This window comes from Plasmodium chabaudi, assembly GCF_900002335.3.
Source record: "Plasmodium chabaudi chabaudi strain AS genome assembly, chromosome: 8".
Classification (NCBI taxonomy): Eukaryota; Apicomplexa; class Aconoidasida; order Haemosporida; family Plasmodiidae; genus Plasmodium; species Plasmodium chabaudi.
In genome coordinates, this window is record NC_030108.2 from 543889 (window position 1) to 559807 (window position 15919).

Genomic DNA, 15919 nt, shown 5'->3' on the forward strand with positions numbered 1-15919 from the left:
ATATATATGAATTATGTATTTTTTTCATATTCTCATATATTTTGAAATATACCAAAAATTATAAAAAAAAGCGAAAAAAAAAAAAATAATATTATATAAACCCCACAGCGGTAAAAACACTATACTATATAATGCAATATTATAGCATTTATTATTATAACTGACATATAGGATTATTAATTAATTGTTTCTTATATTATTATAGGACCATCTATGCATAATATATTATGTGTTCAAAGGAGGCTCTACTTCATTATTTTTTTTTTTTTTTTTAATTAGATAATATACAACGTATATATAGTAAAAAATATCTTTCCTGGTATATTTTTTTTTTTTGAAATATATAAAAAAAAAATTTTAAGGTTTATCTTTTTTATATTTAATGCTTAAAAATTGTTTAATAAACTATTTGTATTCTATTCATTTATTTTATTATTTTTTTTAAATCCAATGTCATTTTTTACATATTATATATTATGAATACAAATATATAGAGCTATAGATTAAATGCATACTTATATATATGATTAAATACATATATTTTTCGCGTTTATATATTTATTCGAATCTATCTACCTTCATTTTATTGTAAATTAAGATATATTCTATATATGTATTTATACTATATATTGACCATTACAACATTATATATATATGTCTTGAGGATTGATAATTTCGGAAGTATTGCATTTTTATATTATATTCTGTTAGACTTAAATTATTGTTATCGTTTTTTAACTATATATACAGATCCATTAACATACAAAATGGAATGATATATCAGAAAAAATATTTTAAATGTTTTTTTTTTTATTTGGGATTATTTTTATTTTTTATTCAATCACAAAAAATAAATAAACAATAACCAAATAAATAAACAAATAAATAAATATAATATTCCTTATATGTTTAACTTTTTATGTTGTTAAAATGTCGAATTATAATTATAAACAATTGCTATTATTGTTTCTTTTTCAATATTATTAACAAAGGCATTATTGCTTTTATAAACGTTTTATTTTTTTTTTTTCATTTCATTTATTTTTTTTTAATACAATTTTCCTTATACAATTAAACAACCAAAAAGGAAATCCCCAAAATATACTTAAAAATAATAAACGCCACAAAAAAATGTTATATACGATGTGTGAAGTATGAGGATATACAACATCTTATACATGTTTTAATAAATATATATATGCATATCCTGTATTATACTGTGAAGCATCATTTAAATGTCCTTTCTGCATTTTATTTCCTTTTGTGTCATTATTTACATGTTCATTATATAATTTATTCCATGGCTATTGTTTTATATATCATACCAAAAATAAGTATAGATAACGATATTCACAATATACATTTATATAAACATGTCTACTGATATGGTTGTATACTTATTTAAAAAAATATATTAATAATATATATTTTCTTATATATATACATGTGTATTCGTTTTCATAAATATGCATGTGGCATATATATGTATATAAATAATGTCTATGCGTAATTACATATAAATGTAAGATTCAAATATGCATGCTTGACATTGAAAATATGTATTTTTATATTTGTTTGCGTATACTATAATACAATATATTGTTGTAACTTTTTTTTTTACAAAATTTTACAAAAACTATGAATCTATTTTCTAAAACTGGAATAAATACTGATAATATAAAATTTTGTGAATCATATTATTCAAAAAATGCGAATAAAAATAACAACGATGATATAATTAGTAGTATGGATTTATCGGATAATAACGCGATAAAAAAATATAATGGGTTTGGAAGGGGTGATAAAAATAATATTAGTGATGGCAATATACATTCAGAAAATGAATATTTTTCTAATGACAATCTTTATAATTCTGTGAAAAAATTTTATGACAATCTTTCTAACAAAAATAAGGAAGGTATAGAAAATATAGAAAATAGTTATTTCGAATATTTAAATAAAAATGAATACAATGATCATAATTATGATAACTTCCCAGTCGAAGAATATATAAGTAATATTAAAAAAAAGGACATGCCAGATTTTAAGCAATATTTAAAGAAATACATAAACAACGCGATGAAAAATGATGAAGAACAAATTAGAATAAAAAAGGAAAAAATATATGAAAATATACCCATAAGAAATAATGATTACATGGAAAATGATTATTTGAAGAACCTTAATGAAAATAATATTAACGATGATATACTTAAATATAATAGCTTAATTAATTCTTCTAACTTTTTGGAATCTTTTAATGATGCAGAATATCGAAATGACTATGATAATTTTGACTTATTTGGAATTAATAAAACACAGATGCCTTTAAATAATATGCATTTATTTGAAAATGAGAAAGATGGAGAAATGTATATAGAGGAAGATTATGAAGAGTTAGAGAGAGAAACAAAACCAAAAAGAGGACGAAGAAGAAGAAATACAAAACCAACTAAATCAAAAAGTAGAACAAGCCAAAGCTTTATAGATGATCAAACCGCTGAAGAAAGTTGGAAAAAATCGATTAGTAATGAATCGAAATTTGTAGAAGATGAAGAATCTGTTACGAAAAGAAAAAGTATATTAGAAGATACAAGGGAAAATTATATGCACAACGAAGACAATGAAGATTTGGAATATAACGAAAAAAATTATTACTATAAAAAATATTTAATAAATAATATATTTTCTAATATATCAAAAATTGTATCCAATAATAATCGTGAAGAAATATATGAAGAAAATGATGACGGAATAGCAAATTTGATTTCTTCAAAAAACATGAATCGCAATAATGAAGAGGCTTTAGAAGCATTCTCTTCTCATCAAAATTTGAACGTTTTACAGAATTTTGAAAATAGTTATAAACAAAATGTAGGCAGTCGTAATGCTAGATATAATAAAAATTACTATGCTGTCAAAGAAGAAAATAATGCAGATAGTAATAGTAGTAATAATGGAAATAATATCCGTGATAATTATAATAACTACACCAACTACAATGACAGTTACAATAATGCATCGAAAAATCCAATGAGGGAAAATTCCAAAAATTTTTCAGATGATAATAAAAATGAATATAATAATATTAAAAATTATTATGAGTATAAGAAATGTTTTGATAAAATAAATGAAAATCTTTGTGTCGATTCTGATGCAAATAATATTAAAAAATCTAATTACTTACATGCCCCAAGTATTACTACTTCTATTTCTAAAACCCGAACAAACACAAATAATACCACTAACGATGATTTGAATAACAATATAAGTAACGAAGATATTTTAAACGGAAAACATTGTTATAATAAACATGAAAAAGATTTAAGTAGCTATATATGTGACAAACATATCAATTCAAATGATATAAATAATTTTCGTAATAATAATCATTATTTAAATATAAGAACAAATAGTAATGAAATGATTGGTAATAAAGAAGATGTAGAAAATTATTATTCAATGATGCAACATATTTCAAAAAAAGATAACCAGTATGCATCAGATAGTGATGATAATTGCAATAATCTTCCAAAAAATATACAAATAAATTCTTTTTATAACAAATTAAATCATGATAATAATGCTCGTAATATAATTAATAATAAACCAGAGCATTTTTACAACTATATGTTTAGAAATAGTTCTAGCAATATTAATAATCTTGATAATCTAAATTCTGATACCGATATAAATGGCATAATCAAAGATAGTAACATGGATAGTACCATCGAAAATAATGCAAATAATAATCTCAATAATAAATTTAGTAATAATTATTTTCTAAGAACAAATATGCGTAATCAAAACGGACAAAATAATACCTGTAATTATCCACACCACGAAATGCAATCAGCTGACAAAAATATAATAAACAGCAGCCAAATTTGCGATGCTCACTATAATATTTTTAATAGTTACAGTAAAACTCATAATTGTGATATAAATATGAAGCATTGCAATGGACCGAATGAAAAAATTTATTCATTCCGTAGAGGTGATGATGAAATTACCAAAAAAAACAAACCCCCCCTATATAAAATGTGGGAGGAAGAAGAGGAAGAGCCTCAACAAGGCGAGGATGAAATGGGCGAAGAACATGAAAACGGTACTGATCACTACAATGATATGCATATTTCTAGTAGGTATAACAAATGCATACATAATAGTAACATGCATAGTAGAAAATTATCACATATGAATGGAGGAAGCTTGCCATTTCCTTTTTTAAAGTATGAAAACATGAATAGTAAAATAATGGGGAGTAAATCCATTAGTATCCCCAACGTTCATAATATGAACAATGCACACAAACATCACCGCTATAGTATAAACAATCAAAACAGTGAGAACATATATCCTAATTATAGTGACAATAATAATATAAGTTCAAACTTTTCGAACGATGAAAAAAGTTCTGAAAAAAAAAAAAATGAAAATAACATTTTACAAAATATGGGTATGCACATTTTAAAAAACAATGGCATTAACATTGAAGATGATAGTGGTGATAATATTAGCAGCAATAATTTTGAGGATAATTATCCTAATGAGGGAGGTGAAAATAATTTAATAAAAAATCGTTTGGGCACACACTCAAAGGATAATTATATTGAAAAAAAATTACAATTAATATTAGAAGAAAAAAAAACAAATAGGGACATTGAAAATCAATTAATTTCGATACCAAGTAATAATATATATAATATTAGGAATAAAAAAAACGAAGGAATATATGATTATTATATGAATAATTCAGATAACGAAAAAAAAAATTTTAAAAATACTATTGAAAATTATAATTATTCGAACGAAATCGCTAAAGCAAGGGCATTTGAGTCCATACCTTCCGGGGTCGCATTACCATTACCGAATGGCTGGATAAACAGACAAAAATTAAGTGTAACTAAAAAAATTGAAATTGTCAAAAAAAATGAAAATAATAACGACCGAAAAGTTATTCGCAATTTATCAAATATTGTCCCCAATAAATACTTTGAATATTTTAACAATTCCTTTTTGCAAAAAAATAATAATTTTTGTTTACATCATCTAAAGTTGCTTAATTTAAATAAATTGAACGAAAATAAAAAATTAATAGAGCAAAATTTATTAAATATAAATAATAATATTAATAATAATTATAATAGCATTGGAAGTCATATAAACAAAAATATATGTGAAAATAAAAGGAACACACTCGATAATAGACGAAATAATATCAAAAATATTAGTAGTGACGATAATAATGACGAAAGCCAATCCATTAATTTAAAAAAAAATATAAATAAAATAAATAGCGATAAATATTATAATTTTCTTGCCAGTTTTAAAAGACCAGAATATGTGTGTGATAAACATAAAATGATGCTCGAGAATCTTAATAAAAATGCTTTCAATAAGCACGAACTTAATATGCCAGCAGAAATAGATCGATACAATCATACTGATGAATATATTATGAATGAAAATAAAATAAATAATTTGGAGTCAGAAGAGAAATTAATGCCAAATATAAGAAACAAAGAATATTTTTATAATTATGATTTAAGTAATGAAGAAGATGAGCAAAATGAATATGAAAATGATATTGACGATAGTTATATTGGTGGAATGAGAAAGAGAAATAAAAATGAACACTTTCAGGACCACAATCTTTTTAACAGAACATTTGTATTGCCAAAAAGGAAAATTATACATTCGGATTTAGTTCATCATTTTAATAAAAATAAATTAGAAGAAATGCATGAAGAAAATAATAAATATTATATGTACAATAAATATAATTTAAATAAAAATAGAGGACGAAAAAAAAGCATTTCTCCAGTTGCAAATAATTATAATTACAATATCAAAAATGAATACGATGACAACAATATAAAACCAATTGCAGGAAATGATGATAAAATTGGCAATACTGCGAATAATAATAACGAAAATATTAAAATTGAAAATAATAATAAATATCATGATGATTATTATAATACCGATGATAATGAAGAAGAAGAGTATAATGATAGTTCTCTTTGCAATCAAAATGAATTGAAAAAAATATCTCAAATTGAAAATATAATATCTAGAAAGATGAGATCAAAAAAAAATACTGATCCTAATAATCGTATGAATGAACCATACGATGACGATGATGATGATGAAAGTGAATTATATAATAATATTGAATTTGATCGAATTAAAATTGATAATATTCTTGCTGGTACAATAAATTTAGAAGATAAAAATGAAAACTTAATTAATAATATACTAGAATTGGAAAGAAGAAAATATACAATTAACTGTATTATAGACAAATTACGAAAGGACAATAAAACTGAAAGCATGATAGATAGCAAAAGAGAGTTGAAAAATAAAATTAATCCAAGCATTTATGAATTATATTCAGATAAATATAATTATAATATATATAATACAAAAATGTGTGTAAATTATTTTCTAGACGAAAAAATGCATTCACCTGAAAATAAAGAATTTATACAAAAATTTTTTGTTGAAAAGACTACTAAAAATGTTTATTTTGTACAAGTGTTTAAAAATAAAAATAAGAACCGAAAGAATAATAAAGACAGTTCTCGTGTGAGTGCCAAAGTGGACAATAACAGTGAAATTCATAATGATAATTTTGAAAATAAAAATATAACCATTAACCAAGTTTACAATGAAGAAAAGACTCCTGTTTTGCAGCATTCAAATAAAATATTCGAAGAAAACTACAATACATTTGTTAAAAATAAATTACATGAAAAAAGCTTTAGTACATTTCCATCAAATACATGTTCTGAGGATACAAAAAATCCAAGTGTCGATTTCTCAGAAATGATGGATAAAAATGACGATGAAGAGAAACAAGACGAGAATGATATAAACTCTGGCATAGAAGATAATCATACCGATCAAGAAAAAGTAAAAGAGGATGTGAGAAATGAGCATAAGATAAATGAAAACAATAATACTCCAAGCAGAAGAGAATATTTTAATTACCAATTAGGGCTAATAATAGACAAATTTTATAAATTTAACAAAAATAATCGTGAAGTGGATAAAAAAGAAACAGAAGAAGATGAAAAAAAGAAGACACCTCGAAATGAAAATGATCAAACTTTCTTCGATGAATATAAAATGTATATTGAACAAAATAAACAAATCGAAAAAGATGAGGTAAGCTATCTCGAACTCAAAGATCCACAAAAAATCCAAATGGATCGAGATAGGTACAATATCGAAGGAGAAAAGACCGAAAATAAAAATATATTGAATCAAGAAACAATAGTACGAAATCTTGGAGAAACAAACGAATTTGAAATGATTCAAACTAGTAAACAAAAAAAAGATGATGAGAATTATGAGAAAAATAATTTTTCATTAGAAGAAAAATTAAATATAAATCCAAAAATAGGAGAACTAGATGAACTAGACGAAATAGATGAAATAGAGGATAATAGAGAATATAAAAGGGAACTAAATGACGATCATATAGAAATTGAAAAAAATAAATTAAAAGATTTGTCTATACAACCAAATTTATATGGTATAATTAAAAATGAAACCAATTATATGCTTTTTGAGGATGAAGGAGTTGATGACGACGACGATGATGACGATGATGATGATGAAGAAGAAGAGGAAGAAGAAGAAGAAGATGATGATGAAGAGGAGGAGGAAGATGACGAAGAAGAGGAAGAAAATAATACAATAATAGAAGAAATGAACAATATAGAGGAATATAACAAAATTAATGATAATGATCAAACTAAAAAAAATAGTATTGAGCAAGAACATAGTCTGAAAACTGAAAATAATACTGATTATGATAAATATAGTACAAACATAATTGATGAAAAAAATATTATTGAAGAGACAATGAAAACTGGCATCAACAAACAAAATATACAATTTTGTGATCGAAATAATATTTTTTTTAAAAAAGAAGATAATATTACAGAAAGAAGAGAAGACAATGGTGAATTAAAAAGTAATACAAATATAAATATTGGCAATTTAGAAAAAGATAAAGGAAAAATGGAAGAATTTGTAAATCATTTTCAAGAAAATCAAAATAAAATGATGAGCGATTTAAAAATTAAAACTGAAAATGCGTTTGAATATTCTGAAAATAGCAGTATGAGTTATAAAGATAAACATTATAATAATGAATATGCACACAATTTTGATAATTTTGAAAAAACTCATGAATTAAATACTTACAGAAATGAAACTAGCTTAGTAAATTATAAAAATGAAGAAAATAATGACATAAAAAATACACAAAATTATAATAATAATAATAATGCTGAAAATTGTAATTTAAAAGGTAATGCCAATATATGTCATAATAATAACCATATTGATGTTAACCAAAACAATAAAGTAAATCATGAAAATAAAAACTTAGAATTGGATATTAAAAACTTACTCAATAATGATAATAATTTATTTAAAAGCATAAACGGAAAAAATATATTTATAAAAGATATGGTAAATGAAAATAGTCAATATGCACATGATTATTGTGATATTGAAGATAATGTAAAATATAAAATGTTAGATCAATCAAAAAAAGATAAAATAGAGATAATAAAAACCAAAATAAGAAAAAACAAAAAATTAACCAAAGACGATTTCAAATTGTTATCTGAAGTATTACATCATAAATTCTTATTAAATGAAATAAGTGCTATTGGTAATTACAAAGTAAAGCATAAAGATTCCTATGGTATATTGGAGCTCGAAGAATATAAATTACAAAAAGAAACACAAGGTATGACTTGTGATTGTTTATCCATTGGATTAACAACATACGAAAAAGAGTTTTTACATGAGTTTCAACTTTTTATGCCCGATGTAAATATTATGGATGATAAAAATATTTTATATATATTGAGGCATTCAAAAGATGAACAAAAATGTGTTTTTATGCCCTTTTTAGAAGAAAACAAAACTGCCTTGTAACGTTTTATTTGTGTCATAATAAAAATAAAGGGATATAGATATATGCAATTTCCCATCATTGCTTCTATTATCGCTATTATTATTTATTACGTCTGTGCAATTGGGGCATTATATATAGTTATACTACATCTCAATGATGTTATAAAAAAAGGAATGACTCATGTAGCAACTATATATAAAGCATACATGTAAATATGCTGATAAGAAATAGCGTGAATTATATATAGATAGAAAACTATCTATTGCAAATTAAAGCGTATGAGAAATAACTAAAATTGAGCGTATCAAACCGTAATCATATAATAAACAACCGTTTACTATCAGCTATAAGTCTTAATCAACATCCGATTAAATAAATATATATTGAAATATTATACATAAATATTGGGCACGTAGAGAAAAACTAGCAGATATGTTCCCTGTATATTAACATTATATGGCTATATATGCATATACGCACATATGATGATACCAAAAATTGTCATGAAATACAATGTAACTTTAAATTAAAAAAAATATACAAAATAAAATTTAAATTATATACACCAATTATTTGTGAACGATTTGCCAAGCCATTTTTTTATTCCATTAAAGAATTTTTTATATATATTTCAATCTTCGTTTTTTTTGTGTTTTGTCTCAACATTTCATACTTATCAATATGCATATATATATTTGTATGTATACATATGGTATAAAAACGTTATATGTAATTTTATAGTGAGCAAAAAAGCTTCCCCCAAAATTCCACATTACGAAATTCATATATGTATACTCCGGTGATATACATAATTGTTTTATTCTATATATTGTTTTTATTTTTTAAGTTATATGACTAATTTTTCGTGGTATATTTTTTTACTATGCATACGTAAAAATTTGAAGATAATTATACATGTATGCATATATATTATATTTTTTTCTTTGTTAAAATTTATTTTTAAAAAATATAGGTTTTATTGTTTTTTTCATGTAGTAAAAAACTTTAAAAAAATAAAAGGAAAAATTTAAACGTTATGATAAAATATTAATAAATAATAATATTTGCCACATTTATAAAAAATGTATAGGCGAAATAAATTAAGCATTTAAAAGTATATGCGTAGTTTCGTTTTGTATGCAATGAAAATAAATAGGTACAAAATGGAAACCCGACTATTAGAATTATAATATGCATATATAAAATATACTTATAATATTCAAATAAGCAAATGATAGAACCTTTTTCATTGTACAATTTTATTTCATGTGATATTTCGGAAAATAGAACAACGGTTAAAAAATAGAAAACACAAAATATAAACATCTGCAAAAAGATAGTTATAAAATTAATTATTTATTAAAATACAGTTATCCCATTGTTTTTAACTCATTGTAAAATATTTGTAAAATTATATTTATATATTTTTAATTTGTTAAAATATTTAAAAAAATAATGAATTCCTTTTATATCGAATTCGTTATTTTTATTTTGAATTCATTCATAAGCACTTAGCCGCGCATTTAAGTATATTTGTGTAAGTCCATTCATACAGTGTATAAATATGAAAACTTGCATACTATATATTACATATATTCATGCATTTCGAAAAAATTGTCGTTTTTTTTAAAGTTCTTGGGTTCGCACTGCTAAAGAGTATATTTCAAGAATAGAAAGAATAATCTCTAGCATTATAGCCTTATTATATTTGTTTATATTTCATATATATCAAAAATATAGTTTGTTTAGTTTATTTTTATTTTTTGCGATTCTTTATATTTTGGGATTAGTCCTGTTTTGTATGATACATATTAATGTAAAATCTAATGAAACTGTAACTTTTATTGAGTATGTTTGCCTCTCCTTTCGGGTTTTTGATTGTACTATTTGCGTTTGCTAAATTATTTGCCTGTTATTTAAGTGATGAATTTGAAAGAGTTGAGTATGATCAAGGTTTGACAAAAATCAAATATTATGATTCTCCCAAGCATATTGATAAAGACTATTTATATAAGCATGTAGCAAAACCAATACTTCAAGAATTAATTGTGACCGTACAAATCGATAAAAATGACCCATCTAACGATATAATAAGTTTAGCAAAAAAAAGAAGTTATATAAAAATAGTAGGAGATTGGACCAAATATCCAAAATATAAGAATAATATGATATGTTTGGCATTTATACAAAAAAAACATGTAAAAGATAATAAAGAACAAATATGTACAGATGCAGATTTTGCATCAAAGGATAATTACAAAGTATGTTATAAAGAAAATAACTATTCTATAAAAAGTTTATTTTTATACTTTGAATTATCTCAGGGTTATTTTAAAAAATTGTTTTCATCATATAATATACCAGTAATAGTTAATGCAGATAATACGATAGTTAATTATACTAATAATAATAATGCAAAAGATGAAAAACCGGTTCTAGATTTATTTGTATGTTATAAATCTAATATTGAACCAGCTTACTGTTTAGGAAAAGTTATATTTAATTCTTATCCAAAAAACATTGAAAATGATATGAATGATTATAATATTATTTATACTAAATCATTTTTAACGTCTAATTGGGACTATTCAATTTTTATTCAAGCAGAGTATTTAACGAAATATAATAGAGTAGCATTTTTTAGAATACCTCATGAATTTAATAAAAATAATAACAATAATAATAATAAATGTGCACCATTTTGGAATTATACTATATTAGGCTCAGGCCCAACATATAAATTAATAAGAGAACCAAATTCTGTAATAACAAAAAGTAATATACAATATTTTTTTACAAACGATAGCACTAAGCCTCATTATTATGTACCATATATTAAAGATAGTGATTTACAAGTTAATGATAGTTATGCAATTTGTTTATATTCTGACGAAAATGATTTTGAAGGAATAGAGCTCGTAAATGTACACTTTTATATTAACTTTACAGATTCAATTATTATAATATTTTTAATTATTTTTATCATTGTGTTTATACCACTTATTTTTTCATTAACCTATTTATGTGCCATCTTAAAAATTAACAATCTTAAGGTAAAAATGCAAAAATTAAAATTATTAAACAGAAAAGATGAAATTGAAGATAGGCTTCAAAAGGAATTAAATTTGAATCAGAACGAATGTCCATAGTTTCGTGCTTCCGAAAAAAAACAAGACATAAATCCGCATAACTATATATTTGTATGCATTAATTTTACGATGGATACGATTTATAAGTTGCATGAGAGCTACATGAGCTTATGCCCCCGAATAGAAGACATACATATTTTGTCAAATTATATGATGAATAAGATGACGCTTTCAAGAACGAACACCCCTTATATGCGCATATGTATATTATTTTTTTTGTTTATGAACTTGAATTCGATATCTTTCCTTTTTTTTTATTTTCGTTTCTTTTTTTATATGTTTTTTTTAATACCCTTTTCAATTTATTAAGAGATAAGTATCTCTTACTAATATTTCAAGTTTTATATGTACCATTTTATTTATTTTTTCATTCTTCTAATATATGATAAGATAATAGCATCAAAGCTTTATTTAATTCATGTTTGTTTGTTATTGTCCCATTATTATGTGGCGTTCTTTTAGTTAATTCATATAAATGACGCTAATTAATTATTCGTAATTACAGTTATATATAATAAAACAAAAGAATGCTTATGTATTATTATTACTTTTTTATAGTATATTGTTTTGATGTTGTTATTTTTTTACAGAATGTTTTTTTCATATACACATTCACTAACTTATACACATAAAATAAATGATTTAAAAACTTCATAAAGCACAAAAGTATATATATGCACATGCATATATACATATAAGCAAAATATAAAATTAAAAAATTGGTCAGCATTCTATGTAAATAGAATTTTCAGTATTAATATAATCATTTAATGTTATTTGGTCTATGGATACATTTTGATACTTATCATATTGCAAATTTATTATTTCTCCAATAATTGATGAGTTTTGATATCCCATATTTTTTAAATCTGATAAAATAGTATTTGCATGTTCTCTTTCTACAATTGCCATTAGTCCTCCACTTGTTTGAGGATCAAATAAAATTCCATACTTATCATTTAATATAGCTTCATCTAAATTTATAATATTATTACATAAATAATGATTTTTTTTATACATAGATGAATATATATTATTTTGTATGCATTCTTGTACTCCCTCTGCAATGTTAATTTTATTTAGATTGATCTTTGCCCCAATAAAATTTATATTATCTACCCTATTATATTTACTATCATTACTTTTTTGATCTATTTCATTATTTGATATATTATTATTTACACATTTTATATAATATTCTCTTCTTGAACATTTAATCATCTCATTTAAATGCCCTAATATTCCAAAACCAGTGACATCTGTACATGCCTTTGCATTATTTTTTAAAAAATATAAACCACCTTTTCTATTTGATATTAGCATTTCATCAAGGCAATTATAAATCCATCTAGCTTTTGCTTTTTTAGATATATGTGCAGCCATAATGAATCCAAATCCAAACAATTTTGTTGTAATTATTACATCCCCTTGTTTTACCTCTATACTTCCTTTGGGCAAAAAGTGATATGCTTCATTCAATTCATTTACTTTATTAATAGCAGTTTGTTGTTCCATAGGATTGTTACAAGCTTTATTTGTCTTATCTAATACACCCTCCGTTTTATTTTGTGATTTCCTAGTTTCTTCTTTATCTTTGTCATTTTTTTTTTTTTTTTTTATCTTCCCTGTTACAGCCAACCCAACATAATTTTCAGTCCCCGCACAAGTATGGCCTCCACTTAAGACACATTTTTCTTCTTTTAATTTTTGACAACAGCCAGTTAATATATTTTCTAATCTTTGTTGTAATTTTTTTTCAATATTATCCTTTATTATTAATACACATAAAGCACATATACCTGTTCCCCCCATGCTATAAATATCAGATAAACAATGAATAGCAATTACTTCTCCTAATATATATTCATCATCAATAAATGATTTAAAAAAATCTATTGTCTGAACAAGTGCAGGACTTTCTTCACTTCTTTTTGATTTGCTATGAACAAATATACAACAATCATCACATCCTTCTACCCCCAAATATACATTAGGTGATGTATATATATTTAAAGATTTTAAAGAGTTTGATAAAACATTTGATGGCACTTTTGATCCACATCCTCCACATGTGTTTCTATTTATTATTTTATCTATACTTTCTTTTATGTATAAATCAATTTTTTCACTTTTTTCTATATTAGTTATTTGTTTATTTTCAATTTTTGAGTTTTTAACAATTATTGTCCATTTTTCAGATTTATCTTTAGGGGAATTTTTTTCATTTGGATCCTCTTCTACTTTATTTGAAATTTGATAGGTCGTATTTTTCCTTATTATTAATCTTTTTTCATATTCTTTTTTATAAAAATCGTAAATATATTCAGGCAACTCATTATTCGTTTTGCTCTTCGAATTTTTATTTATATCACTACATTTGTTTTTATCCTTTTCTTCATATGTATCAAGGACTTTGGAAGTTGAACTCTTTTGGTTATCACAGGATGGTACCTCTCTTTTGAAGCTTTCATTTTTCTCATCTTCTTTCCTTTTAACTTCTTCTATACTAATGTAGTCATTTTTAAACACACTATTATAAATGTTTAAATATATAGTCCGACAAACCGTATAATCATTGTAATTATTTATTTGATTTAAAAAATATATATTATTGTCATCTTTATATTGACAAAATGTGTTAATAGTATCACTATTTAATGCATTATATTTTGAATTATAAAAATACGATGGATATTTTATGTTTGTTATATTTATACATTCATTATAATTATACAATACTGTTTCGTTTTTATTACAAACACATTTTATTACATAATTATTGTCAATTTTATTAATACTTTCAACAGAACGTATAATTGCATAATTTTCACAAAAATCAATTTTTGGTGTTTTATCATTTATATGTGTATCTGGTTCTATATAAATATATTTTATTTTTACATATGATGTTATATTTTTTATATTTTCAAGAATGGATAGATAAAGCATTTTCCCTAAATCATTATTATCGCTTAATAGCAAAATTGAAATACAATTATCATTTTCGCTTTTTTGATTTACTTGCACATTATTTATTTCAGATGGTAATACTATTCCTTGTCCAATATTACTAGTCTTGTCAATAAGAGTAGCACACCCACTTTCAGTATCAAAATTAAATCCAGAAGCAACCTTATCATACATTAAAAAAATGTCTTCTACATATTTATCATTATATGAGAAAAAATTGTAAAATTTTTTAATTGTTATATGCTCAGTAAAATATGATTTCCATTTATAATAGTTGTTTATAAAATTGGTATTATTTGCTTTTGACGCTTGAATTAAGGACAAATATATAATGTGTATATAGTAAAAAAATAAATTTATATTTTTATAAGGATATATATTCATATTAGGCATATCCTTATTTAATAAATACGAGCTTTTATAATCAAAATCACATAATAAATAATCATAGTTTAAATTATTTCGATCTGAATCAAAATGAATAGTTTTATTTATTGAATCTATATGATCAACTTTCTCGTTAATAAATAATATATTTCTTTCTTTGCAATATTTATATAAATCAAGATAACTTTCTTTACATGCATTTATATTTTGGATATCCTTGTTTAAAAATATAAAACTATCCTTCGAAATTAATATTATATTTACGCCTTTTAATTCCCTATTCTCCAAAAAAATGTCGATAAACCTTTTACTCCGAGCCCCAAATCCAATTACAACAATATCAACAACTGGATCGATTTTTTTACATATCCACATTGTGTATAGTTAGTTAAAGTAATAATTTTGCTTAGATATGCTATAATATGTATGAATTATTTTGAATATATTTTCTTCAACTAATATCTATTAT

At 23.3% G+C, this 15919-nt stretch overlaps 3 protein-coding genes across 3 annotated transcripts; 2 read left to right on the forward strand and 1 right to left on the reverse strand.

Moving 5' to 3' along the window:
* Nucleotides 1–1638: 1638 nt before the first annotated feature.
* Nucleotides 1639–8964, forward strand: PCHAS_0811700 (conserved Plasmodium protein, unknown function; the record flags this gene model as incomplete). Its single annotated transcript, XM_016797841.1, has 1 exon — nucleotides 1639–8964. One exon carries the CDS (start codon nucleotides 1639–1641, stop codon nucleotides 8962–8964), a length of 7326 nt encoding a protein of 2441 aa, XP_016653755.1.
* Nucleotides 8965–10794: 1830 nt separating this feature from the next.
* Nucleotides 10795–12093, forward strand: PCHAS_0811800 (conserved protein, unknown function; the record flags this gene model as incomplete). Its single annotated transcript, XM_739635.1, has 1 exon — nucleotides 10795–12093. One exon carries the CDS (start codon nucleotides 10795–10797, stop codon nucleotides 12091–12093), a length of 1299 nt encoding a protein of 432 aa, XP_744728.1.
* Nucleotides 12094–12816: 723 nt separating this feature from the next.
* Nucleotides 12817–15825, reverse strand: PCHAS_0811900 (selenide water dikinase, putative; the record flags this gene model as incomplete). The annotated part of the gene is made up of 1 exon (XM_739634.2): nucleotides 12817–15825. The coding sequence occupies one exon, from the start codon at nucleotides 15823–15825 to the stop codon at nucleotides 12817–12819; it is 3009 nt and encodes a 1002-aa protein (XP_744727.2).
* Between the last annotated feature and the right edge of the window lie 94 nt (nucleotides 15826–15919).